This window comes from Netta rufina, assembly GCF_964035555.1.
Source record: "Netta rufina genome assembly, chromosome: 4".
NCBI lineage: Eukaryota > Metazoa > Chordata > Aves > Anseriformes > Anatidae > Netta > Netta rufina.
Window position 1 is genome coordinate 68,060,016 of NC_140127.1, and position 27,920 is coordinate 68,087,935.

Sequence of the window (27,920 nt, forward strand, 5' to 3'; positions counted from 1 at the left end):
TAGAACAATGGGAGCAAAAAAAATCAAATCAAGTTTGCTTTATTTTTTCCCCCTTTCCAAAAAGGGGGGAAACCACATTTTTTTGAACAAAAACTCTTCTTCATCAATTAACGGGCTTCCAGTACTGGAGGCTGACTGGGCAGAGGGATGTGTGTGCCTTCAAGAAGAAAGAAAGCAGTTATGAAGCTTAGAATGAAATTAGTAGCTGCAGCTCTAAAAAATCTTTTTTGAGAAAATTCAAAAAGACAAGTCTCTCAAAAGCCTTTTCATTAAGGAAATACATTTATCTTCCTTATATTCAAGGCACTGATTATAAGAAAAGCATCACCCACAGCATTTTCACATGCTGATGCTGAGTGACCACACCTAAGGTACTCAAAAATTCGACAAGAAAAGAAAACTATTGGGAAGTTTCTGTTATCCAGAACATTTCACAACGAAATACTGATTATCACGAGTGACTGCTTCATAGAATAAGGTGCCTTTTCTTTTGTCAGTAGCATTACATCTCTTGATCCTAGGCACTCTGCATTGTTTGTTTCAAAATATTAGTATAACCCCCCCCCAAAACTTAGCAGTGATCATAATATCTCAACAGGAACAAACATCAAGGAGCTAAAAAGAGAAGAAACAAGCAGAGGGAATCATCAAGAGTAAAATGTCTGTAGGCAATAAAATTTAAGGCACCATGTGAGACTTAAATGCAAAAAAAGAACTGAAGAGACAGGAACAGGGAGGAAGGCACCACTGACACGACAGGCAAGGGAAGGAGATGGCCAAACAGCACAGCAGAGGAAAATTAGAGGAATCTCGTAGGAGCAGTCCAAATGGGGCCCAAACAATAGCAAGCTGCAAACTGCCTGGTTTTAAACAGGAAAAAAAATACAATGAGATGGTCTCACAAAATTTAAGGAAATGAGGGGAAGATCTAAAAACTTGAGCTACATCTTTTTGTCAAGGCACAGGGGTTGTGAAGAGGAGTAGGCAGCCTCTGAGAACCTGTGAGGTTTGAATTAAATGAAAAATATTCTCATTAAAATAAAGGTCCAACAAGCTGAGGTCATGGCACAAGCACCAGATTTATTTTCCGTCGTGTTCACTACGGAAGAGCTTCAAGATATCCTCCCAGTGAAAGCTTTTGTTACGGAGGAAGCAGCCGAGGAGGTTTCACAGCCCTGCTGGAAGGTGGCACGTAGGCAAATGGGTAACTCAAACCGACCCCCAGGAGTGGGTCACGGTCAGGATAAAGCAGCTCAGTGATGGAACAGCTGCACTAACGGGGTGTAAACGCTTGCTTTATACCTCATCACCACCAGAGGAACAGGAGGTGGGTTTGGTTTATTTTTTAGTATTGGTTAAACTCTCAAAGCAGATGAAGGAAACCATCCCTGTCTGAAGTCTGGAGCAAGGAAGCGCCCAAGCTGCTGCAGCTCCCCAGCAGCACCACGTTCATCATCATCCTGAAGAGCCTGCAGAAAGGCAGGAGGGCCGCCCAGGATCTGGTTACTGGGCCGTGTGTCAGCAGCTGCCATTCCCTGGGTAAATGTGAAGCAAGAGACAAATTAGACAGCTGTCACTGCTGGACAACCCCGAGGTGTTTTTTTTTTTTTTTTTTTTTTTAAACAGTCCTGAACATCTATTTTCAGGGTTTTTTTAAAGGCTGTTTTGTGAAGGTGAGTGCCAGAAACAGACCATCATGATCCCTAGAAGAGGAACCGCGCATGCCCTCTGCACCGTAAGGTTAATTAGAAAAAATCATCGTCTGTTCTTTCTACAGATGTTATTTACACTGAAAAAAGAGATCTTGCAAGCTGCTGCCACACTAATTCAGCCTCTTTAAAACCCCAGTTTTCTGGAAAGCAGGCGCACTACCTCAGCACAGGGTAATTCACACCAGAAAGCACGAAGGAGGAGGAAAGCCTCTACGCAAGCACTGCTCTCAAGTCACCTGAATGACCTTGAAGACCCAGCCAAGCAATTCGGACGCACACACTCGAACAAAGCCTGTCAGGAGCTGCTCTAATGGTCTGCCACAATCAACACGGGAGCTGCAGCGGGCTGAGGGATGAGTTAGGAGATGAAAACACGCCCAGCTGCCCCGCGATGGAAGCCCGGTTATGTCACACAGGCAGCACCAAGAAAGCGAGGGATGAAAGAGTCTCAGGAAAACCTCAGGAAAAATAAAGGCACGGGAAAGAGACTTGAATTTAAGTCATCATCGCTGAACCCTCAGCAGTCCAGAGACGTGATGCAGGAAAAGCAAGGTATTTAATCACATTTCTCTTGTGGGAAAACAGAAAGCATCCCACTGACACCGTCACATGGACTTTCTCAAGCCCAACAGGGAAGACACAGACTAGCGGAAGGTTAGGTGAAGGCTGTACTTTATTCCACAATGTTCAAAGGTGACTCCACAGCACTTGAATTAATTCCCGTATTTTTCTGCAGGGAGGTGAACAGTTAAATTTGTTGAAACATAGACAACACGTTTTCTGTATGTGCCGTAATACTAAAAAAAGCCACCACTCTTAACCCTGCTCATCTCTCTCCCCAAAAACACCTCCGGAAAGCCACCAGGAAGTCTGGTCAACGCTACCTGCCCCCCTGTTGTGTACCTGCTGTGCCAAACCCCCCTGCCCCAGCTTGTGGGGATGCTCTGTATCGCCTCCCAGCCTGGGGAGGGAGCAGCCCCACGTGTGGCCACCCGCAGAGCTCCCTCCCTCCCTTGCTCCCTCCGGCAGCCCGATGCTGCTCTGGCTTCTTCCTTGGGTGCTCTCCAGGCAGCGGCTGAGCCACGGCGCTCCTCTGCCAGCCGCAGCTCAATCTGGCACGGAGCTGCTGCTGCTGGCAGATGAATGAAGCTGCCGGAGTCCTTCGTGAGTCCTGGAGACGAAGAGTCTCCAGGTCTCACAAAGGTCTTTGTGCCGTCACTCCAAGGGATAGGAGACAGCGGTTTCAGGAGGTGGACGTTCAGGCTCCTGCCCCCGTGCCCAGAGCTGATTTAAGGATAGGGCACCGGGGAAGTCGAAGCTCAAAGAAGGATTATAAAAAAATCACCATGAGGAATAGGTTCAGCAGGAGAGAGCCTGCCTCACTGGCTATTGAGAGCTTTCACGGTACCTTTCCAGAAGGATCACTCCACACGTGCTCCATCGTTCCCTTCCCCACTTGCCCAGTACCAAGCCCTGTGGGACAGGGCAGCACGTTGGCCTCTAGGACAGCAAGGGTTTTGTTTCTTTGCGTGTTTCATTGTTTTTAGCCATTGCTCCTGAACATCCAACCATCAACACTTCTCCCTTTGGTAGTCTTTTTCCAAGCCCACGTGATGCCTAGCTGGTAGAGCAGTTTTCCAGAGGATGCGAGGGCTGAAACACATCTACTGGGCAGCCCCATCGCTCTGGCCTAGGCGCTTTCGTGTATTTTGGTATTTGGATCATTTTTTTCATACTGAAAGTACCCACCCAGAAGACAAAGCGAAGCACGGTCTGATTTCTTGCTGAAGAAGCTCTTTGCTACAACCTGGACAGATCCCCTCCATGCACCAGGAGGAAGGACCAGCTCACCCACCTGAACACCATAAGCCCTCCAAGATCCCACCCAGAGCAAAACCAAAGCAAAACAACACCCAAGCCTGATAAAGCACAACACGATATGGGCTACAAGTGACAGCGTATTCAGCCTTTATTCTAGCCAAGTTATTGAGGGCGGTCTGAACCCGAAAGAAGCAGGGCACAGAGGTCCTGGAATCAGCCAAGCCATCAACCAGGACTGCACTTGGGAATCCCCTGGGAGAGGATGCCAGCATTGCTGCCGTGGCCAGGGGAAGCTGTCGGGAATATTTACTGGCACTCTGGCCAGGGCCAGGAGCTGCAGAGGCTGCAGTGACACAGCCCACCTCTGCCTGCCGCAGCCGTCCCTGTCCATGGTCTTGAAACTCCCAGGCCAGACTGACCTTGGACTGGGGAATTTTGGTAACAAGAACACAGACTCCTACGGATTTTCTGGGTGTAGCCATATTTTTAAAAGGTTCAATGCAAGAGTTTTCTTCCTAGCACTGGAGTATGCAGAAAATAAAATGACCCTGCCCAAAACCAAGCAGGAAAGTGATCAGCAGCGTGTCCCAGACTTCTAGGATCAGTGGCACAGCACTGCTCACAGAACTCAGGAACCTACCAGAGTTTGTTATTGTTTTAGACAAAAATAAATCCTGATTTAATTCCAAACAGCTTCTAAGCAGTAATTGTAAATTGGTAAATATTGGACTGGCAGCAGCGAAGAGGTTGGAGCTTCCTACCTACAGGCGTAATCACGATTTCATGTGATGCAGCAATGAAACCAGAGTGAACTTCATTTTCAGGGGAGGGTTGGATGTGGACAAGGACCTCCAAATAGTTTTAGTAATCATGAGGATAAAAACAAAACATCCTAGTGCCCAACGCTGATTTAGAAGCAGTTGTGTTTTCTGCTTAGGAAATTGACACCATGAACACCCAATGTTTAGGTGATAATTGCACATCTTTAGTGACTCTGAACAGAACACACTTGTACTTGCTAACAGATGCCTGCTTGCCAGGGAGTCTCGGTGTGCGAGCTGACACAGAGGGAGCAGGGAGGGCACTGATCAGCTGCCCAAGCCACCAGCTGAAGGCCGCCAGTGGGGAAGGTCGGGAAGCTGTCCTACAGGAACAGATCTGGGTTCTACTAAAGATCTTGGAGTTCCAAACAGAAAGCAGAGAAAGCAGAGATAAGGTGATTATGCAGAGATAAGGTGATTATCATCAAAATCAGGGTACCCACAACAAGTCAGCCACTTGATTCATTTTGCAGGCTATTAATCCATTTCACCAAGCCTGCTATTTTGGACACTAACACAAACTCCTAGGCTCTCTTTTCCCAGCCTACCTTGAATTATTCTAGCATAGCCCGAACAACTGAGATGGGAAAACTTTTCAATGCATAAAAACACATCCATGAATCAGTCAGTGATGCAAGAAGTCGGTCCCCTGGGACTCCTTCAAGAGCCACTGGAGTGCTTGCAGTTTCAGAAAGCCTTTAAATCTCTGCTGAAGTCTGTGGAAGCTTTCCAGAGGATGTTACGAGGCTTCTGTGACTCTTGCTACACCCAAAATTTGAAGTACAGAATCTGAATGCTACCCTCAAATACAGATCAGTCACCTTTTAGCTCTGAAATAATCAAGTCGCAGGAGAAGCAGAAGTTGCCAGAAGTTGAACGGCTGCCAGGCGTAAAGAGTTAGTGAGAAATCTGGCACGGGTTCCAGATGGCAGAAAGCACTCCGCATCCACACGGCTCATGTGTCGCGCCAATCCTTCGCTGTGCCGCTGCCTACCATACAGCACGTTTATGTTCGGTAGCTACAGTACTTAAAAGAAATCATTAATACAGCATATGAGCGTGCTCAAACCATTTTCATCTTACCATGCTGTTCCGAAGTGGAAATAGCCAAATCTCCACCTGACAGCCATGGAGCCGGGCACAAAGCAACCGCATCACCAACCCTCTCCGGGTCGCAGATGACTTTTGGGGAACAGGAGGAATTGAAACCAGAGCTGCTGCAGACAACCACGTCACTGAGAGGTACCTCAGCTGGCTACAATAACCAGCAGTATGCCACTAAAACCCATTTAAGTAAGCTCCTGTGTGTATCTCCACGTGGATCCAGCAGGTTGGAAAAACTGCCTGTAAAGCACGTTCCCTCCATCAGGCCCAGGCGGTGGGATTTACATACCCAAGGGCTAAATACAGGAAATAATCTATAACGGGGGAAGGAAGAAGAGAGACAATGCTGGCACCACAAAAAGATGATTCATCAGACTTGAGAGAATTTGTTCTTGTTTTGTCTGTGAAGACGAGCAGAGATGGGGAAATGCCGAGCAGAGAGCTCGAGTGCTGCTCTCAATTACAGAACCAAACGCTTGCTGCAGGAGCCAGCGAGGCTGCTGCCAAGTAGGTCACTCCTTTAGCCCTCCAAAAGGTAAGGCACAATACTCCTCCAGCTTGTTAGGAACAACATTAAACCTATTCTGAGTTGGAGGTATACCTGGCGATACGCAATCGTCACATTAATCCAAAATGTGATATTCTCTACCCAAGCACCTCCACAGAAAACACCTAACACTTGTTCTCTCCAGGTTAACTCGTGCTGCTATTAAGTTCGTGAGATCCCAGGTCAACTTATTTCGAGCTCACTAAACAGGCTTCTTGTTCGCAATTTCCTGGAAGATGCTCGTTATTCATCCCCTGGAAGACTCGGGTCATTTTGGTGACACTTGACTGCAATTCTCATCTTGTTAATGTAGAAACACAGACTTGGAGTATTTTCTCCACGAAGTCAAGCCGCACCATTACTGAATTTGACTAACCCACGAGACAGTTTCTTTGAAGGCTTCCCTTCTTCAGCAAGTCACATCACTGAAAACTCCTCACTGGGACAGATGTAAACAGAACACTATCTCCATAGCTTAGGAAAAAGCATTCATAAAAAAAATTGTCAAGGATAAGGGAGGTCAGACAGGCTGACAAGCTGAGGGCCGGGAGGCTTTATGTAGAAAACTTGATTTACCTTGCATATAGATAACGAAGTAAGCTGACTGACTATGACTCAAAGCCCCTACAAAATGATGTCTCAAGATCCCAAATATGATTTGCTTCTTCTCCAACAGTAAAATAGGACCTCTCATATTAAGGCAAAATGGCAATAGAGTTTGCAACAGAAGCTCATATTATTTCCAAGCAAATACTTTTTCCCAGAATAAGTATCTACCATAATTACCGTTCAACCTATGGAGAAGAATTGTATAAACAAGGAACTGCAAGGCTGAGGTGTATACTGGACTTTACTGGACTTGCTCTAGGAGACCAATACTTCCCAGTTTTGCCAAAGTTACAAGTTCGGAGTGATGCTGGGTTGGGAGGCTGTCCCTGGCTCACCCGTTTTGGGAGATATCCAAAACCAAAGCCCAGATGACAAGCCTCTGCTGCCTCCTGCGAAAACTCAAGCCCGAGTTACTCAGCCAACAAAACTGTGTGCCAAAAGGGTTTTTTTTTTTTTTGTGTTTGTTCTGAAAACATGATTTAACCATTTACATGCCCATCACAGGGCCGAGTGACCTGTACACAGTCCTGCTGTTCAGCACCAGGCATGAGGATTCATAGCTGGAGAAGTCTGAAGGCACGTGTTCTTCCATTGTCTGCAAAAGTGCTGGCCATGCACTGTTAGCATCTGCCAGACCAAATACATAAACAGGTTGAAAAAAGTCACCCTGGAAAGTATACATAGTCAAGGTTTTGTTTTGTTTTTAACCTGATGACATACAAAAACCTCAGAAATAGAGCAGGAAGGAAATCAGACAGCATTGAACAAAGAAGAAGAGAAAAAAAACCAACAATCTTCTTGCAATGTTAAATCTTTAAAGGATGCGAGTCCTCTGAAAACAGGTAAAAGCAACACTTCCTGTGAATTTACACAGAATTGTTTATTAGCCAGCTGCATCTTCTTGCCTTTGGGTCCTCAGAGAGGATATAACAATTCTGCTCTAACACAGTAATCAAAACTGACTCGACTCCAAACAGCCACTTCAATTCACAAACCACCAATCCATCAAACCTTGATTGACAAAAAGCTGTGCTCAGAAACAGACGTCTTGAGTGAGCTGAGCTACACCGCAAATAAAGGTGCCTGAAAGTATCCCAGAGAAGTTTTTGTTTTTTAATCCTACCTACAAAAGACAACTTTGAAGTAGCACTTTCAAAAGAATGCTGACATTGTTATCCTGTAATGATTTTTAAGAGAGCAGCGCCCATATATTCTGAGCTCTTCCTCCTGTACATTATTCAACAGTACACGTTTTTTTCTTTTGGCTGAATCAACCTGAAATACATCCTCCAGGAAACGAGCACCTGTTAGGAAATACGGAGTTCACAGGTCATAGTGCCAACAGCACGAAAATGTTTGCACGCAGGAAAAACAGCTGGGATCTCGACAAGAAATGGGAAGCATTCATAAAGAAAAATTAAAAAGATAATTGGACAACGATCTACAATTGTTTAACTTCCAATTTAAAAGAAAGGTTATACTAAAGAGGAGTTTTTCATCTGTTTTCATTTATTGAACAAGGACAAATGCCTTCTTTGGACATTAATTTGAATGATGCAGACTTGAACTACTAATTCCATGAAACTTACAGGTGAGATTTCTTTTTTTTTTTTTTTTTTTTTAGAAAAAAATCTGATGTGACAACTAATCTCTATCAAAAACTATCCAAAGGGAAAAAAGAAATATGAAAAAAGAAATATGCATATGTATGAATACACAGTTGTTTTTTGTAATGAAATACCCAGATGCTACCAGCAGTGCTACCTACCTCTGCAGGCACCAAGTTGAATTCCACTGCTAAAACCAATCCTGTAAAAGCTGTACTTAAGAAACATGTTTAAGTACTGCCTGTCACATGAAATTTGTATAACAAAGGCCAAAAGACCTTCCTGTTTGGATGCCTTTTCAAACTGATAGATACCATCTAGCAATCTTTAAGTAGGGTTTATGCAAGTAGCAAATCACCTAACCCAGAATTCATCCAGGCTCAAAAGCAATTAGCAAATTTCATTATATTTGTTTACTCTCAATCACTGCTCTTCTTTCATTACATCTTCAGACACTTGTATCTGATGAACAGATGATTTCTTGCCTTCTGAGGAACTGGAAAGGGTTAGAGAACAGGCCCTTGGAAGTCAGGAACACAGTTATGGTGATCCTGCCTGCTAGGTAGCCACAGGAGAGGGTATTTGGTAGGAATACAGTGCCAGATACAAAATAATCCCCCTACTCCTCCATTTGATACTGTTGTCAACAGATTCAAGGCCCAGGTTAGGATTTTTTGTTTTAATATGTTAAATACTGTGCAGCTGTGTACATGCCATCAGTACAGCAGCCACAAAGGTCAGGCTAGCTAGGCCAGATGAAATTTGGTCACACTTGCACAAATATTGGTTATTTGTAGCATAATGAGCAAATACAGGCTCTCCTCTAACAACCGAGAGCTCTTTTTTTATTCTCTTCCAAGCCATTTTATCAGTAAAATTCCACATTTTCTTCCAAGGCAACAGCAAGAGGAGTCACAGCATTTCCACGGCTCCCTAGACCCGCAGAGAAGTACACACCTTTACAGCCACCATGCTAATTAACAACTGATGGTTTTCCAGGACAACAAGCCCAAAGACTCGTGTCACCTGGGGAGAACGTACCCCTTGCCTTCAGAAGGAAACGAGCTGAAGCCAGCCTTGCTTTTCCCAGAAGTGGCACTGCCCAGAGCCCGCGGGCAGAGCTCGCCGCCCGGCCCCGCAGACGTTCTTCCCGAAGGAAGACGCACGCTTCCAAGCAACGCTGACGGCCGTGGCCAGCCTCTGCTGACGAAGTCTCCTGTGGTTAATGGTTAATTGCCCTTCCGAGGAGAAGGATGGCTGCAGGAGAAAGAGCCAGATCCCCGAAGCCGCGAGGAGTGCCTGTGCTGGCGAGCCTGATCTTGCCCTTCTCCTCCTTTGAGCCAAAAGCCATCTGTCTCATTCACGCACACACAAAGTCTCAGAATCACAATTTACATCGTGTTTAAGTACATAAACATGTACTAGAGAAATGTGCTGAAATCCATACCGTACTGCAGTAAGTGAAGGATACTGCCCTTGGGGGGAAAAGGTGGATTTATCTGACTGACAAGCTCCGCTTTGCAAACCACAGCACCGCTGCTCGTGCACATCACAGCTTCACTGGATGAGCCGTTTCCTCACAGCATCAGAAGTACAAGAAAAACTCCTCTCCAGAATAAAAAAAAAAATCATTAATTTTGGTCATACAAATCTGTTTAACTTGAACGGAGGCAGAACAAGTGGAAACAGGATTTAGCACAAAAATATGAGGGCTTACTTAGTTTAACAAAGCGATGACATCAGGAGGAAGGAATGATGAAGGTAAGGACAGGAAGAATCAAATCCCTACATTTTGCAGAAATCAGATACAAATCAGATAAACCATGGCTGCAAAGCATGACATAAGCCTGTGCTCATCCTGTTTGTGATGCTATCTTAATTCTTTTCCTAAAGAAATGTTTTTGAACATAACCCAAATTATTGCATTAAGCATGGGGCTCTCAGCTCTTGGACTGTGTGTAACCAAGGAAGTACAGCGTGCCCATACTTGTGCAACCCATTACTTGGCCCAAGAAGACCATTTCTGCAGAATAAAACCAGCAGCAATTAACATCCTTATCGTCTCTGTATTCTGTACGGCATCCATCTGAGGTACTGCACGTAAATTGAAAAATGGGAATCAGAAATTGGGCAGTTTAAAAGCATCACTGCGCACACATCTAGTGATTTGTGCTGATAATTGTGGAATGTCTTCTCTTTCATCTTAAATTCATCCCTGTCTTCTATACTTCACATTTCTGATCCTCAGGATTTTACAACCACCAGCTCCAAATCAAGACGTTTCACATCTTAAGGAAACGTTAAAAAAAGCCACAAGAGTCCAGGGCTTAATGAGCGTCTCCTGCTGCATTTGCAACCAAACATCATCCCAGAGATCGATTTTCTACCAAGATTCGGAAATGAATAGGGAAAAGGATTTGGGTTTACCAATGGCTTGTTCCCAACCTTAAGACTGCTAAAAGCAGACAATTCCAAGACACACCACGCTGCATTTTCAGAAGACACTGGGAAGTCTCAGTGCTGCTTCACGGCCCTCAGGGAGGCTTCATTTGGGCAGCCAGCTTCAAGCGATGACAAACTGGAACAGGCACAGGGACAGCCATGCAGGGCCAGCAATGAGAGAGCTGTGACAAAGTCCTCCCTGTGAGCACACCAGGGGGTGGGAGGAAGATGAGAATTAAGCTGAGGAAGGGGAAAGCCACGTACAAGGTCCTGGAATACACTCAGCCTGAAGTAAAACACCACCAACCCCAGCATGAAGCATGTGAAAGAACCGAAAACCAGGGTAGTGAAAGTCTATTGCAAAGGAGGTTTAACCAGAAGGGATTTTGTTATCTCTACAGACGGACAGGACCAAAAAATGTTGCACAGATCCCATCACATTTTATCCCCATTGATATCAAAAGGCTTTGTAGTGGCACAGATATCTGTACCTGAGTTGCAGCGTGACTTATCTTTGTCTTCCTGATACTTAAAACAAACTATTATTGGGGCTGATAGTTTTAAAGCTCTTACACGACTTAACTATGCAATTAAAGCAGAATTTAGTATTCCAAGCTGAGTGTAAAAGCACTGAAAATTTCCAAGATCAATCCTGAACCTGAAATAAAATCAAAGTTAATATTAAGCCCAAATGGAAGGAGGAGGAAGAAGCCGTGCCTTCCCCTCATTTAAGTACAATAATTACCTCGTAAAGAGTTTTCCGCACACCATTAAGTGCTCTTCCCCAGCTCACAAGCGAAATGGGAGCAGATACACGAAATAACCGAACTAATTTAAGAGCAGACAAGCTTAGACCTGAGTGAACGAGATCTGGGTCTGCGCTACCCGGACGTGCAGCCACCAGAACCCAGGCTCTTCTGAGGAACACACAGGCAGGGGGATTTCTTTTTGATGACACACTACAAGTTCTTGAGGAGCTCGTATCCCCCGTGCAATCCTTTCCTTCTCTGCAGCCAAGCATGACACAGCACAGCAGAGCCAATCCATCCCCTCCCAGGATCCTGCCCTTCCTGTACTAGAAAGAAGTTCAACACTTCTCCAGCAATTAGGCAGCAGCCTGTGCTGAAGAAATACCAACAGCTAACAACGAAGGTGATTCAAGCACTTCCCCCCCCGTACAACACCAGAAGTGCTCCGAGCAGGTAGTTCAAACACCCCAAAGGTCTTTCAACCAGCCCTGGCAAGTAACAACCACGCAAATGCTTTTTTTTTTTTCCTAGTACGGAGTTGTCAGAGATCTAATCTGTTGTTTACACCTCAATAATCCCGAACAGAAACACAGAACATCAATGGGACTGCTGCAAAACAAAAATCCCAAGAACATGCCTACGAACAAGCTGCATTCCTTCCAAGGCGAGTTCGGGATGCTGCAGACAAGCATTTAGGAATGAATTACACGGAGCCTCGCTGATCTAACCGTAGATGCCCTCCTACAGGAATGATGTTGTAAGAAACTGCCCTTATCTGGTTAATCAGGCAAACTGGTGAAGGGTTCATCTGACTCACTCCTGACAGCAAAATCTCCTGGGATATTAAGTAAAGCCCTGCAAGGGGAAAGGCATTACCCGAAGGACCAACCAAATGCAGCATCTCAATCCAGTTATGTGGTTTTCTCTCCCCACAGTACAGGGATGGAATTGCCAGGTGAATCACACGCTGTATGTGGACGTGACACTGACAATCAAGGCAGATGAATAATTCCCCGGTTCTAAGCCCCTTCAATTCTGCAAAATGAGCATCGATAAGAAGCAGAGCCCTACTTAATAGCTGGATTTCAGAGCAATCAGCAAAATTACTGGAGAAGACAGCAAGTAAGCTTTAACATAAGATTTGTGATCTGTTAGAAGCATACCTTTGGACACCGAGCTGATCAGCTACAAATTAAGCCAACATCCACCTCAAATTATCTCAGTCCCTGCATCTCATCCTCCCCAAACTGCCCAGTTCCAGCTGTTTGCTGTACATGCATATGTCAAATCACTTCTGAAACGTCCTGCAGCCATGAGAAGCACGCTGCTGAAGCCCAACACAGGGTGTGCTTCACCTCCAGCTGCAGGAGGGAGGAGAGGGCAAGCCAGGCACCCTTCTCACCTTTTTCTCTGCCTGCCCTCAGCCCCCAAAAAACCTCAAGTGGCTGCCTGCAACAGCTCCTAAGAGGAGCAGCCATCTCAGCCATCACAGCTAACCTACAGGCAGCTGTGCAGCACCCTGAAGGTGTGCTCAGTGCTCACTCGTCACACCAACTACCCTTTGTGGCTGCCCATCCATGCAGGTACTAGTGACACTGCTACAAGCAAAACAGAGTCCAAAGATAAGCCAGAGGAACCCAAATAAGCACCTGTAAGTGAGTGAAAGGAGTTACTCACTTGAAGTTCATGGGAAAGCAGCAACCAATCCATCAGGGTTAGCCATGTGCATTCAACTGGAGGAGGCAGGAAAAAAGCAGCTAGAATTCTTTACTCGTGAGCAAGACTATCATCTACTGCCTAAAAGTGTATTCCCAGCTGGGAGACCAAAGAAGAGAGGATACAGTCAGTACAGAAAAGAAAAAAACTCACCAACAAAAGCTGCCTCATCCCCAAAAGCCCAGGGGTGTCGTGCCTGACTGCTGAAGGACATAAACATCACCAAGCGCAGGAGCACTCGAAAGCTGCAAGCTTACTGCCAGGAGAAGTGGTGGATGGCTGGATGACACCTTTTCTGAGCAGGTAGGGGAGTGAAGAAAAGCACGGGACGTCTTGTTACAAGGAGATCCTAAGAACCTAGGCATCTGCTGGACACTGAACTCCAGCACAAGTTCAAGAACTTGACTTCTTAAAAAAAAAAATAAAGCAACCAGAGAACCCTTCTTCAGCCAGCAATAAAGAAATGGCTGCCAGTGAACGGTGAGACAGTTTCACTGGATGCAGCCATAAAGTCAATGGTTATTGAAGAGGGAAAGGAAAGAAGAACAGCAAGAGACAGACCGAGACAGATTTAATATTGTTAAATAAGAGCTCAGAGAAGGCGAGTCGAAGGCAAGGAAGAGCTAATTCTCAAATGACACAAAGGACACAAACAAATTCAAGAAAACCAAGCACAGCAAGAGAGCAGAAAACATAGCAAGAGAAAAATGACTCAGAAAAAGCATACAGAAAATGAATAACATGCATAACAATGGCAAGAGAATAGAGGGGACAAATCAAAAAGGCTAAAGACACAGAATGAAGCAATTCGCAGCTTGAGGCTACTAAGAAAAATCATTCTATAAGTACGCTCCTAATAACAAGAGAGAATCTGCCCAGTGCTGAATGAAGAGGGAAAACAGCTTTAGTCCTTACTACAGAGATCAGCTACAAGTAGGTGACGAGCACAATTAGCACCAACTAATGGGTAAAAACACCTTTCCAGTGTCAGATGGCGATTGGAAACAGCTACACTGAAGCAGAAAAAAATATTAAGTTGGCTTTATCTGGTAACATTCGACTCATTTGTTCAGGAAGCCCCCTAAACCATCTTGAAATCCCTAATCCTATCTTTGAAAACTCAAGGAGACACCCAAGATATCAGAAGCTTAGAGAAAGGTGAACATTGGCTTTCTCTTTAAAGCAAATACACAACACAACCCCTAAATAAATAGAAAAAAAAAAAAGAAACAAGAGAAAAGCAAGTGAAGGACAGCGTGCAGAAGAGTTAACAAGGTCAGCCCGCTGGAAAGAAGGCTAATGCTCCAGTGGGCCACCTAGCTTATGTGACACATGACATAATCCTCCCACCTAATGCTGCTCTGCTAAGTCTGCCATGGAGAAGTGCACCTCCTGCCCAGCACGGTGCTCGGAGCTGGGCACAAACAGCAGGGAGAAACGCTGCGAGAGAAGGGAGACCACATCCAGAGACAGGAGCCTGCCTGGGAGGGGTGCAGGAAGCAGGGACACCACGCTCGGGGGTCAGACAACTGCTGGGAGGAACAGGCAGTTCCCCCAAACAATAAAGTGCTGGAATTGCAGCAAGGCAGACTCACATTGGCTCAAATTGACTCAAATTAGCAGCAGAGGATGTATTTAAGGACAAAAACAGGCTGCTCGGTGCGGTTGGGGAGTCTCCAGCACTGAGGTCAGCAGAAGAGCAGCACCACCACGGCTGTCTCCATCAGCCAGGAGAGGGAGAAATGAGCAAAATAAAAACAGGGGTGGAATGAAGCTTCAAATTAAGGTTTTATAGCCCTGACAAGAGGCTCTGGAACATTGCACCCAGCTCTAGGACAGTTTAAAATGTGCAGAAGGAACCCAAGAACTACCCAGCTGCCAGAGCACACGCTGCCAGTACCTGAGAGCCTCATTGTAGGTTATGAAAGAGGAATTTGAGGGGAAATCCTGTTACAATACACAAATACCTTCACAAGAATGAAGTGTCAGCTTCTAGTCAGCTCCTTACAAAAAAAGCCTCAGAGACCTACTGCCCAGCTATTCAGCAACAGCATCTTTGTTAGAGACCAGCATTAAAGACAAGGATTTCGATAAGACTGTAGCAAAGCATTTTTCACAAAGTAAGAGTCTATTTGAGACTGGCAGCAAGGCTGGCTATTCGGCTAGCACAAGGTTTAAAAGGTAAAGCATGATAATTCAATTAGCATGGCTATAAGCAGCACTGTAACGTGTGGTTGCTTGGATTTCGGTCTGCTTCCAGGCGCAGAATTATGACGATAATAATAAAAATCAATCTTCAAGTCAATGAATGGCATTTCTGAGATTAATCACCCACTTTTTGGGTTTGTATCAAGGTAAATATTTACCGATCCTGGTGTCCACTGGTACTTTAAAAAGTGACAAAGCTCTAGAGTAAGTGAGGTCTCCTCAGAGTTCCCCAGGGGAAGAAATGGGGCCATCAGCTGCGTGCTGCTCACCCACCTGTGTGCCCTCCCTCCTGCAGGCAGGCCTGGAAGGTGGAGAATAGACAAGCTAACGAGAAGGGTAAATACACAGAGTAGCCCTGGGACACGGAGCCATCCTTTCTGCTGCTCCCACCACTATTTTCTAGCATTTTAAGGCACCTGTAGGAGTTGGAGTTTCCCAGTGAGTTTCCCTGCAGGCAGACCAACTACACAGAACAGGTCAGCAGAGCACAGAGGGCTGGCTCTCCAGAAAAGTGAGCTTTGATTTATTTATTAATTTTAAGAGAGAAGGAAGAATCACAACCACTTATTGCAGGGGCAGGTGCAACAAGTGCCCGAAGGACATCTTCCTCCAGTGACCCTCTTGTGGTTTAACCAAAGGGATTCCCGCTCTGCTAAATCCCAGGAAAGGGGACACTTAACGCAAATTCCTTTGCATTATTTTTTTTTCTGATCATCAGCTAATATAAACACTAAAAAAAACCCTTAATTTTTACACATTATATTACTTGGGCAAACTATATGAAAGAGCACACTTGTGGCAGAAGTGTCTGAGATGGGACAAGACAAAATAAAACCCTGAAGAAAAAATTCCTGTTATTAAAAAAGAGGAAACACACGGGCCACAAAGAAACCATTGAAAATTATCTCATCCGAAGAGCTCATTCTTAGCTTGAGATAACAAAGAATAAAAACACAATTATTTGGAAGGCAACTTTTACTATTAGGGCAATAACTCAAGTACTCTGGTACTATTACACTGCACCCTATACATCAGTCATTTTGTCAACACAAAAACTCACACACGTTAACAGGGTTGGAAACAACCTCCTTTAATGGATTTCTTCTATACTATTTTCAGTAAAAGAGAGGACTTCCATATCCTCTAGGCTTCAAGAGAACACAGGCATGGACCACCACACACAAACCTGACTCGATTTCTGCCCAGCTTTCAGCAGCACCTTACTGCCAGAGGATGAGCTCACTACCAGGTAACAGCAGCACCCCACTGACTTCTGAGCTTCACAGCTGGCCTCAGACTTTGATGTATACTTGAAATAGGAAATAGAGATAAATATACATACTCTGTCCCTTAGGCAGAAGCCACAAAAGGCAAGCACTCGTTCAAATTCCTATTTGAAAACTCCACTTAAGGAATAAATTTCCGTAGACCATCGCTCGTGATGTTTTGATCAACTCCTAGGGACCAAAGCAAACCCTATACAACCACCATGTTTTTCACCTGATGAAAAAAATGGAAACAAATGTTCAGAATAACTTAGAGCACCAAAAAAAAAACACTTTTCCTCTTCATTTTCGTAATGAAGACGTGTGTCAGCCAAGTTTTAAAACCACACTAAGCATAATATCCCAAAATACTGATGATCAAGTGTCATGATTTCCCCACAGTTCTGAAAACAAGTAAGCTGGGTGGCCAGTGACAGCACTTCTGAAAACATTAAATACTAATTAATATTTAACTTCGTCACTTTGCAGTGTTCCTCAGTACAAAGTTCCTCCCTCTCCTACATAATGCTTCAAAATTAAAGCTAGGGGAGAACAGTGTGCACGTACGGTAGCCTGGATTCAGGACAAAAAAAAATCCTGTGCATTTTTTTTTCCATTGAAACATCAGTTGTTGTTATTTAAAGCAATGCCCATCTGAAAACCATGGGCGTTTGATTTTATCTGTTCTTACTGCCGTGTTGCAGCCTCGTAGCCAGGCACTGCGCTGCCACAAAGCCCAGCTCCAGCCCTGCTGTGCCGATCTGTCTCCCATCACAGCAGCCACCAGGACAATTCCCCACGGACGCCCTGAACAGGAGCGGAGAGTGACAGCTCGTGGAGATGAGTCTTGGGAGTAGCAGGGAAAAAAGAGCTGAGATGAAATAAAGATGAAATAAAGATGATCACACAGGTGTAACTGCAAAGTCTTCTGAGGGTAAAGAAGTGCTCTGTGCCTTGCTGAGAGATGGAACAGAACCTGAATTCACCTGACGCCTATTCCAGTGGAGATTTTGTTTTTGACTACCCATCATCTGCAGCCACATCGGGAAGTTATGGCCATTCAAACAGAGTGATGAAGAACTTGTAGCCCACCTCAGCTAAGCCACTGACTTGCCATCTGTTGTGCTAACAGCTTACTGAAGATAAGCAGCCTGGAAGCATTACAGCAATTAAGAAATCTTTTGGTCATTAACTCCACACCAATTAAACACTAAAGGCTGGCAAAATTGGGCTGTGGCTCAGATCTGCTGTTTAAGGCAAACTGGTGTGCTCCCAGTGACTGGCTTCACCGTGCAACCCAGCGTTAAAACCATTGCTTGGGCACTTGTCTGGCTAGGAGCAGCACTACCACGGTGAGCACATGTTCCAAAAATATTCACATGCCCACAAGGTACTTCATACCAACTCACACAACACCACCACTGATCCCCATTGAAGAATGCCATGCTTAAAACCACTTAGATCCATGCACACACGTGTATGAACATGAGTACACACTCACATCTGTCCATAAGAGGTGCTGGGCTTCTGTCACCAACAGTGGTACCCAAATTCAGAGCCTCACATCCATCTTGGGGATGAACTCCCTACAAGCTTGGAACAGCCCACTACTGGGGTTAACACAGCTACACAATTTGGAAGAGGCTCCTTAACTCCTCGAGGGTCACAAACTGGCCCAAGTTTGCTGTGAGGACTGTTAACTCCCAGTGCCTTCACACCGCATGACTGCTGTTAGCTTGCTGCGTCCAGAGCAAGGAGAAGGAGAAAAAGACCAGGTAATACTCAAAAAAAAACAAACCCTGAGCTGTGCTTGTGTACAGCTCAGTGGTAGCAACACCTTCCTTACTTTGGAAGGGTTCTGCTCTAGGAGCAAAAGCCACTATTCCTGCACCTAGAAAACAAACAGCAGTTTTGGCTTTCAAAACCCCCTTAGTTTAAAAGCAAAATTACTTCAGTCCCAAAATATAGCAGAAACCAAGAAGTTTGCAATGCCCCCAGCTCGTGCCCTGCCTCCAGCTGCACCAACACAGCTGCTTGCACTGCTCTGCCTGTGAGAGAGGCATCGAAGAGGAGAAGCAGGAGGCAGATCACATCCCAGTGTGGCATCCCAGCCTAAAACTGCCTCTTCAGCTCTGGAGGAATGGGCACTGAGGCAGCACAGAGCTTAAAGCAGACCAGGAGTCAATGCAGAGCCTCACTGCACTTTCCAGAACATTACATCCAATGCAAGTTCCAGCAAATTTCAGTGCTACATACAGTGAGAAAAATCCTAATGAAATAATACATAGGTTTTCAGGACTCCGGGAAGAAGTCTGTTAATGCAAACAAGTGGGATTTCGTGGGCTGCCTTCTCTTCTTTTCCTTACATCACCAACATGACCAAGCTCCAGCCCTGTCCTTCAGAGGTTTGGAGGCTGTCATTAGGTGATGCATCTAGAAAGCTTACTAGTCAAGTTCAATTAAAGCAGGTTACATAACATCATGCTCAGCGGAGGTTTGAGTCTTCACCAACTCACTCACCTATCTCACAAGGCCGAGCTTCTTTTCACCTAACATCAACCAATTTCATGCTTTTACAGTTTTCTCCTCATCCGAATCAACTCTTCTGCCACATCATCCAAGAGGAATGAAAATGCCATGTCTTACTCTGTCCTTCCAAAGGCCCCATCCCCACTCACTAACCACGAACCAGACTGACCCTGCTCTCAGCTTGCCAACCTGTGACTGGCACCTGCTGCTGCCGACAGATGGGGAAGAGACAAGAAGACCGAAAGACAAGAGCAGACCCTGAGAAAGGGGCTACACCCAAACTGGATGAAGATGCTGTTTCTGGGTCATGTTCACACCTTGGTCTAGCTGACAGGCACCTGGGATCCCAGCTCCCAGTGGCACACAGAGCCCATTTGATGGGCAAGGCTGAACACCAGCTCTGGGTTGCGCACCAGCCAGCCACGTTAGCACCAAAGAGTGCAAAGTCCACCTCCGAGGCAGATTATTACCATGAATCAGATCATTTATTAGCCTAGGTGGCCGATTTGAGACGAAAGCTGGCTGATGAGATGGATGGTCCTCACGCAACCTGCTGCACCTGGTTTATGCCTCTCCCCAGAAGCTTTCTGAATGCTGAACTGTATGGGACTGTGAGCCTTCTCCAGCTTCTGTAGGGGAACGTGCCCCTGGTACCCTTCACTCTTGGGGAATAACCTCCATGGTCACTCCTGCCACGCTTGCAATCTCCTAAAGATGGAGAGAGAGCAGACCTTAAGGGGGAGGGAAAAGGGACACCTCACCACCAGCACCCAGCAATTATTTCACTGCTCTAGACTTCAGCTGCCAGTGTTTACAGCCCTAATTAAAGAAGCTACAGATAGTTACAGGTCCACGGGGCCCTTTCCAGATTCACAGGGCAGCTACTGGATTTATTTACTCCAGGTAACACACCAGCCTCACACCACGTAGTAAACTGCTATCAATCAACAGTGTTTAATACTGGAGCAATGCACGGAGCCGCACACAATGTGTAGGGAACCCACCTTTTCAGCACATGCACAGATGGGAAATAAACCAGCCGCTGCCTCTGCACTGCTTGGTTTTGCTTTAACTTCTAAGCAGAGAAGCTGTTACTTCCAAAGTGAGCAACGACCTGGGGATGGAAGTGAACAAAGCTGACACTGCGATGCGAGCTGTGATTTCACTAACACCCTGACAGCGCCGGCATAACAGCGGCTAGAAGAACGCAGGCAGGTATTGAAGATCTAGCTCCACAACAGCGAAGTAGCCTGGGCTGCTGGACACTTCTACCCGTGCTGCCACCTTTCCCTGGAGAAGACAAGGAGGAGCTATTTCGAGCAGCACACGCTGCCCCAACAGCTGATCACATCCTCCATCTGTTCGCAGCTCCATGCAGACCACTGAGCTGCTGCCAAAGCAGTTAAAGAAATCCAGCAGCTTTTTCTCAGAGCAACTGCCAGCCGTGCACGCTCCATCCTCACTCCTCGTTACAGCTCCCGGCCCCTCCTGCAGCAGGACGTCACCTCCCACAGCCACACTCCAGGCCCAGCAGGAGAAGAGCAGTCCTAAAGCCCAGGTGCCATTACTGATGTGTTTTCTACATCAACGAAGTCCAAGGCTCTGGGTTCTGAAGCGATGATTTCTGTAACCCTGGGAGGATTTGGTTATTTAGCTGGATGGCTGCGGCCTCATGTTTCTGAAGTTCCTGCAGACACACACTTGAGGAAGCTCCTATAACCCAGTCCAAGGTGTTAAAGGGTCACTGCTGTAAAGATCTCTTGTGCAAGAGGTGCTGCTTTGTGCTGTTCCACCATACAACTACAGATCTATAGAAGCATCCGCAGCCCATTTGATTTTCTTTGTCTGGGTCTGAAGAGAGGCTACGAGACTACACACCGCAGGATTTCTTGGAAGTAGCCCGAGCTTTTCTTCCAAGAAGCGCGTAGCAGAGTCACTCTTTCCTTCCAATAAACAAGCCAAACTATTTTTTCCAATTTTAAGAAGCGACCAAGGTTGTGATGAGGGTCACTCATTTCAACCTTTCTGAGCTTTAAGTTTTATTTTTTAAAGTGAAGAAGCCATAACTGAGTAAGCAGGCCAAGGATAAATAAGGCCTCCCACGGAGACTTCCTTACTATCCCCACATTTGGGTGCCCAGCTTGTATCCAAGTCCCCTCAGGCTGCCAATAATACAGGGTGGAGAGAGACCTGTCTGCTGCAGCGTGATTCAGAGCAGGAATGCCTCCTTCCCAAGCACCCCCTGTCATTACTAGGAATTCTGTGACGGAAAGAAGCACATTTTCCCTAAGTCATGCAGCCTGTCCAGCAGAAGCTCAGTTAATTACATAAGCACACGTGCTCCCTGAACGCCTCTCTCCAGCTCCATCACCAGTCCAGCAGGAACAGCTTCATCCAGCAGCCTCGCGAGGCAACCCCAGGAATTTGTTCCCCCGAAAGCCGCTGTGCAGCGCGGTGCTCAGACCGACCTCTGCACCACCACAGCAGCTGCACGTGCTACAGCCGAGTTATTTGCTCCAAGGATATACTTCAGGAGAATTACGGTGCTGCTCTGAGCTTTCATCCAGTTCCTGGCGTATTTGCTCACACAGCTACGAGGTGAAGGTCAGCAGCGTCAGAGGCTGCCTTGAATTTTAATAATAGAAAATCACCAAGTAACACTCATGCCAAAGAAATAATGGCATATTTATTTTATTGCATCCTCTGACAAGCCTCAACTGTGGCAGTTCCCCTAATAACATTAAGAGCAGCATTACAGATGTCATTTCCCATTTGAACTCCTCATCTGCAGCAGAAGAAACTTGAACTTGTGGATTCAGTTATTAACAGAGAGAGAGTTAAACTGCAGCACTGTCTATCTATTTAACTTCAGTATTTCCTTCTTTCCATTATCCCAGGAAAACTTCACATATGACGTACTCTTCCTCAAAATAGAGCAGTCCAAAGCTGCCTTGGTCACTATTCAAACAAAAACTTAGCACAAGAAAGAAAGATGTAGGAACTGCTATCATCATTTTAATAAAAGTGAAGTGACCTCTCCCCAACACTGAAGGAGCCTCAACAAATATTCAGTCTTCTTTGATTACCTGTACCCATACAAGTGCTGGAACCCCGCCTCGCACATCCGTGAAGCCCCGTCCATCCTAAGCAAAAGCAAGCTCATCTCCAATTATTTCTCCTAACTTCTTAACGATACATCTTCACCAAACCTATGTTTCTTGAGGAGCATCCCTACAAAAACCATCGCAGGGACTGGGACCCAAGGGCTCCCCCCATGGCAGGGTACCACTACAAAAGGATACCCACTGTAACAAAGAAAATCTAGTGTTACACACACAAAATTGACACTTCAGGTGCTGTTTTGTATCAAAAACCTGCAGGACAGTGACTGGTCAGAACCCTGGCTGTTGCCATCAATACCCACCACTTGACAAGTAACCTAATTTCATGTTAACCTACCTCTGAATTAAATCAGCAAGGCTTCATTTTCAGACAGGAAACCGAAGTTTGGAAGGGAATGGAGTCAGTCTTTTTTTTTTTTAATAGTTAAAAATATCTTTTTAATCTCTTTCAACCATTTTGCAACCAATCCAGCAAGAACGAACCCCAGCTCCTTGCTAACAAAGCCATAGTAGGCTACTTAGCCAGTCCCGATTAGGCACCGCTGAACCAGACGCAATTTTGGCCACACTTTGCACATGTTTCATTTAACAATTTGCAAGCGATTATTCTCGTTATCAATTGACCATGATGCAGCAGGTGCAGGAGGTGGGAGAGAAATGGAGCCATCGGGGATCGGAGATCTGTCAAGGTCAGGAGTACGCAGGCACACGCTGCCCAGGGGCGGCATTACCGGGTCCGAACGGAGGGGCACGAGGTGTGCCTGTGGTCCCCGACCTCTTAGCTGAAAAATACCTTCAGTGATCACGGGAAGATGCTAAGGAAGAGCTATTAATGTGAGCGTTATGCAACCACTAAGCTTGTTTTAAATGAAGCTAACTAGAACGCTTCAACTTAAGTCGCAATACGATTCCCTTTCTAAATTAGCAAGGTAACTCAACCGTTCCACCTAAAATCAGCCCTAATGGCTTCAGCCCGTTCTGTTACATCTCCTTTTATTAAAAAACAAGCAGAGCATAAGCTCTTCGAGGCACCTCCATTTACAGGGGAAAAAAAAAAAAGGAGTGAATTGTATTCAGTCAGAGGAAGAAGTGTGCTCTTGGACTATCAAAAGACTTCTTTCTCATGAAATATCATGATTTTTTTTGAAGTACCCATTTCCTCAACTTGAGGTTACAAGATTATTTTATTAGAATTATCAAGTTTACCTGAGCACTGATAAAAATTGATCAAAATACACCTGCCTTTTTTGTTACCTATGTACAAAAGCTGGGTATTTGTTGAACTCCTGAGTTGCAGACAAAGCTCATCTTTTATACACTATTTCTTTTGAATGTTTGACTCATGGAGGGATGAAGAGAGAAGAAGAAAAACCTCCAACAAATCAAGCACGGATATCAGTGAAGTGCAATCAACTGGAGCACTGAGCTACAAAGCTGTTGGGAAAAAATGGTCTACGGGGTGGCAACGTATGGTCTGCCGTGAATAGAATATCTATTTAGGAACCATCTTATAAATAAAGGAAGAGTCCAGTGAAATATCTCATGGAAATTCTAAAAATCGACAGCTCTCCAGCGCAAGAGGGTTTAATGCATTGCTGCAGTTTACTGATGGAAATGATACTTGGAGAAACAGAAGCGAGAGCATTGTAAAATGGCTACTGAATTATTCACCTCGGTGTCCTCCAGCGACTGGTCAGCCAGGGACCTCCAGCCCTTCGCTCCCAAGTCCCTGAGCACGCTGAGGACCAGGCCGGTCTCTACGGAGTAACCTTGGGTGTGCAGCTGCTGCTGAAGACCAATGCTGTGAGATGCAGTTGGTTATGACCCAACCGCCAGTCAAAGAGCTAAAGGGGCAAGCTCAGAAGGCCCGATGCGATGCATTACAGAATTAAGAATAAAAACAGGCAGCGGTCTATTTAAAGACACACGAACTCCCCAAATATTTCATTTTTCTCTCCTAGGGAAGTTTTGCAGGAGCACCGCACAGAAACGAACGACTTCGTTTTCAGTTCCAAGTTAATTAGACACAGCTACAGGTTTCCAAAACGGAGATACTCCCTTGCACTGAAAACACTGCCATAGCATCCTGAACTTGCCTATCACTCCAAACATCTGAGAGCTCTGTACAGGATGAATTCTGATGCTTTAAAGCATGTGCATGGGGCAACATAGCTTCCAGGAAGATTCCATTAGGAGTTGCCCACTTGCAGCCCAGAACAAGACATAGCACGTAACCGTAACGCAGAATGTAGCCTACAGTCTTAAAAATAATATTCCAGATAAGACACATAAAAGCCTCAATTAAAATATATTTGTTAGCTCTAACAGTCTCAGCTCGAATTTTAATAGTGGCACATGCGCTTTTAGTTCCAGCCATAAATAAAGTCATTTTATAACTCTGTTCGAGCCCTTCCATAAAATGTACCGAATGCAAACCTTATCCTGAAAGTTATTGACAGACAGGAAGGCAAAACACACAGAGCATCATTTCTCCAACCTCTCATTTCATTCCATACTTCAGACAAGTTTTGGAAGAAGCATTTAATGAAACTTCAACAGAAGAATGTGCCCAGAACATCCAGCATGGATGCCCTAATGTCAGGGAAGTGATGAAAGATGGGAACAAAGCATGCTAACAACTAGCAAACACCACTGCAATTTAGAAATTGTGCTTTTTTATTCATAATTTTATATATATGTATACTTCCTAAGACATTTGTTCAGCAGAGAACTGGCTGCTGATTTCTCTTACCCACTAACAGGAACTTGAGAATATTCTGAGCAAGGTGAAAGTAAAGCAAGTCTGGGTACTACTTACAGCTATTGGCGCGTTGCTTACTCTCCACGCAGCCAAAACAAACATTGCACCTAATTTAGAAGTGATCAGTCATGTAAAACACGCAGTTTTCTTTTTCAACTCCATCCAGAAGCAACATATGGTAGGCTTTCAGTCACAGAACGCGGCCTTGTTTTGACCACGTACCCTTAACTAGCAAATTACTGGCCATTAAGGGCAGCACGTTTTCAAGTACCTCACAGCCATTTCATGATGCTTTATCATTCAACTTTTTCAGAGATAAAACCTTCATCTTGTTCGCTGCTGGCAACTTCTTGCCACAACCACCGAAAGGTATTGAAAATGTCAAGCAAGAGGTCACGGAATCCAGCACGGAGGAAGCAGCACCAGCTTGAAAGGAGCATCTCTGAGGTTAAGCATTTGCCTTTTGGAAGCTGAGCACTGGGATTTATCTACCCTCATTGTAATCCATTTCTAGTGTTTACTGTTTCATTAAATAAGAAATCTGTCACTGGTTTATTCTAAGCTTAACTAATTGATCTGATAGATTTGTTAAGTCCCTGTCTGTCCATCAGTCTTCTGGGTCACTTGTGCCATACTGACAAGTAAAACACAAACATCTGATGAATTATATACACATCTAAGAGTACAGGCAAAGAAAATTCAACTAAGACAAACTCACAATGCATTCAAAATAACATGTTGTGCATATTTGAAAGAATAATGTATTGGTACAAGTAATAATATATCAGTGTATTTTCCCAGAAATCTAGTGCTGCAATACTGCATCTAACTTGGGAGACTCACTCTCCAAGCAAAGACTGCTGAAGACTAAGAAATGTGATTAAGAAGTACCCAGTCTAAAAGGAGGAAGAAACAAGAAGCAGAACATTTAGAAGTGATGCTGCCCTTAGAGAATGAATTTCAGAAAAAGACCCGATCCAGTACAGTTTCTCCAACCAAAGTCCTGGACTGCACCTAAGCACAAGGTACAAGAGATCCAACCAGCAGGGACAGCGGAGCCTTTCTGAATCACAGCGGTGAAGCATCCTGCCCATCGCTCCGCTGCTCATTGTACTCCCCTTCTTTATTCCTAGGAACTCGGGCCTGCAAGAACTTGCAATCTAAGACGTAAAACAACACAGGATGCACCTTCCTACAAGAGGTTTAACCAGAAGGGATGATTTGTGAAGTTACAAACAGCTTGCACATCTCTTCACCATTACGTCCATCATTCTGCTGGATATCTAAGGCATACAAGTGGCACTGTCCCAAACAGAAATCACACCTGAAATAAGCGTCGGGTTAGAACAGACAGAGACAAATGGTTACTCTAAGCCACCGTGGGCTTCAGGTAACTAAATAATTCTTGGCTTTTTGTGCTACCATAAAGAAAAAATGAGTTAATCTACAAATAGCAAATCGTTTATCGACCAGCAAAACACAAAATAACACTGACAGCAAAAAAAAAAAGCATTCATTATCATGGTGCTTTAACCACCCCGTGACACAGGAGCCATTTCTTCTGCCCCCCTCATGTGCACCACAAGTTTGTGAGAACAAGAGGAAGCCGGGCAGGCTGTGCGACACGCAGGGAAGCCTGAAGATGCTGTCAGCAGGAAATCCTTGTGCAAATATGACACATAATCTCAACCTTTGTGCGGGTAAAAAAAAAATAAAAAAATCATAAAATAACGAGGTAACCTTCACGGGAGAACAGAGCACCAACTTATCCACTCCTTTGTCACTCGGGCTAGCAGGACACCTTGCTGAAGGCTTCATCCTCCGGCAGTGCCTTGGCAGAAAGGCCCAGCGACCCACCCAGGCGCTGCTCCTGGGTTTTTTTTCCCCCACTGGGGGCTGTGAGGGGGCTGTGAGGGGGCTATGGGGGGGGCTGGGCTGTGCTGCCCGCCGCAGGAGGGGCCGTGCCCCCCGCTGCCGCCTCTCCCCCACGAAGGAGGGGCCTGAGGCGAAGCCCCCCGCGGCTGGGGAGGGGGGAGAAGGAAGGAAAAAAATGAAGAAAAAAGGGAAGAAAAAGGAAAATGGGGGGGGGAGGCAGTGGGCACCGCCCCCAACCCCAAACCCCTCGGGACCACCGCCCACCTCCCAAATCCCCCGAACTGGGGCGGGGGGCGGCTCCCCACACCCCCCACACCCCCCCCATTCCCCCCCCCGTCCTCCCCCTCCTCACCTCGCCCCCGGGGGCTCCGTTAGCGGCGGGCGGTGCCTGCAGGAGGCCGCCCCCGGGGCTCGCTGAGGCGGCCGCCGCCTGCCCGGGGGCCCTCCCGGGGGCCGCTCCCGGTGCTGCTGCCACCGCCACAGCCGCCGCCGCCGCCGCTCCTCCTCCTCCCGCTGCCGGCGCTGAGGCCGCGGCCCCGGCCTTGGCCAAGCCGCCCGCTCCCCCGCCGCCGCCCGGCCCCGGCCCGCCGGTGCTGCCGAGGCCGCCGCCCCGCTTGTTCTTCCGCCGCTTGGCTCCGCGCTTGGCGTCGGCCGGGCTCATGGCGCCTGGCGGCGAGGAGGAGGAAGAGGAGGAGGAGGAAGGAGAAGGAGGAGGAGGGGGGAGGGCGGCGAGGAGCGGGGCGCGGCGCCTGTCACGGCCACGGGGCTGCCTCGGCCCCGGCGCCGCGGAGCGGAGTTCCCGTCCAATATGGCGGACACAAGGGGAAAGTGATCCCCCTGTACGTCGCGGGGCTCCCCCTGGCGCTGACGGGAACCCGCCCCGCGGGGCACGCTGGGAGGACGAGTTCTCGCGCCCGCCGTCTCCATGTATCCCTACCGGTGAAGGACTACAAGTCCCGGCGTGCATCGCGCGAGCGGGCTGGACGCGGCCGCAGACGGCCCCCGCCGCCGCGGGGCGCGCTGGGAGTTGTA

General features: G+C 46.3%; 1 protein-coding gene across 4 annotated transcripts in view; it reads right to left on the reverse strand.

Annotated features, from left to right (window-relative positions):
- FAM193A (family with sequence similarity 193 member A) overlaps window positions 1-27,695 on the reverse strand; it is a 76,016-nt gene extending 48,321 nt beyond the window's left edge. For all 4 annotated transcript variants that reach the window (XM_084285819.1, XM_084285817.1, XM_084285818.1 and 1 more), the window contains exon 1: window positions 27,241-27,695. In XM_084285819.1, coding sequence (XP_084141945.1) covers window positions 27,241-27,549 — 309 coding nt within the window. In that variant the 5' untranslated portion in view covers window positions 27,550-27,695. The remainder of the gene's footprint in view (window positions 1-27,240) is intronic.
- Window positions 27,696-27,920: the final 225 nt, after the last annotated feature.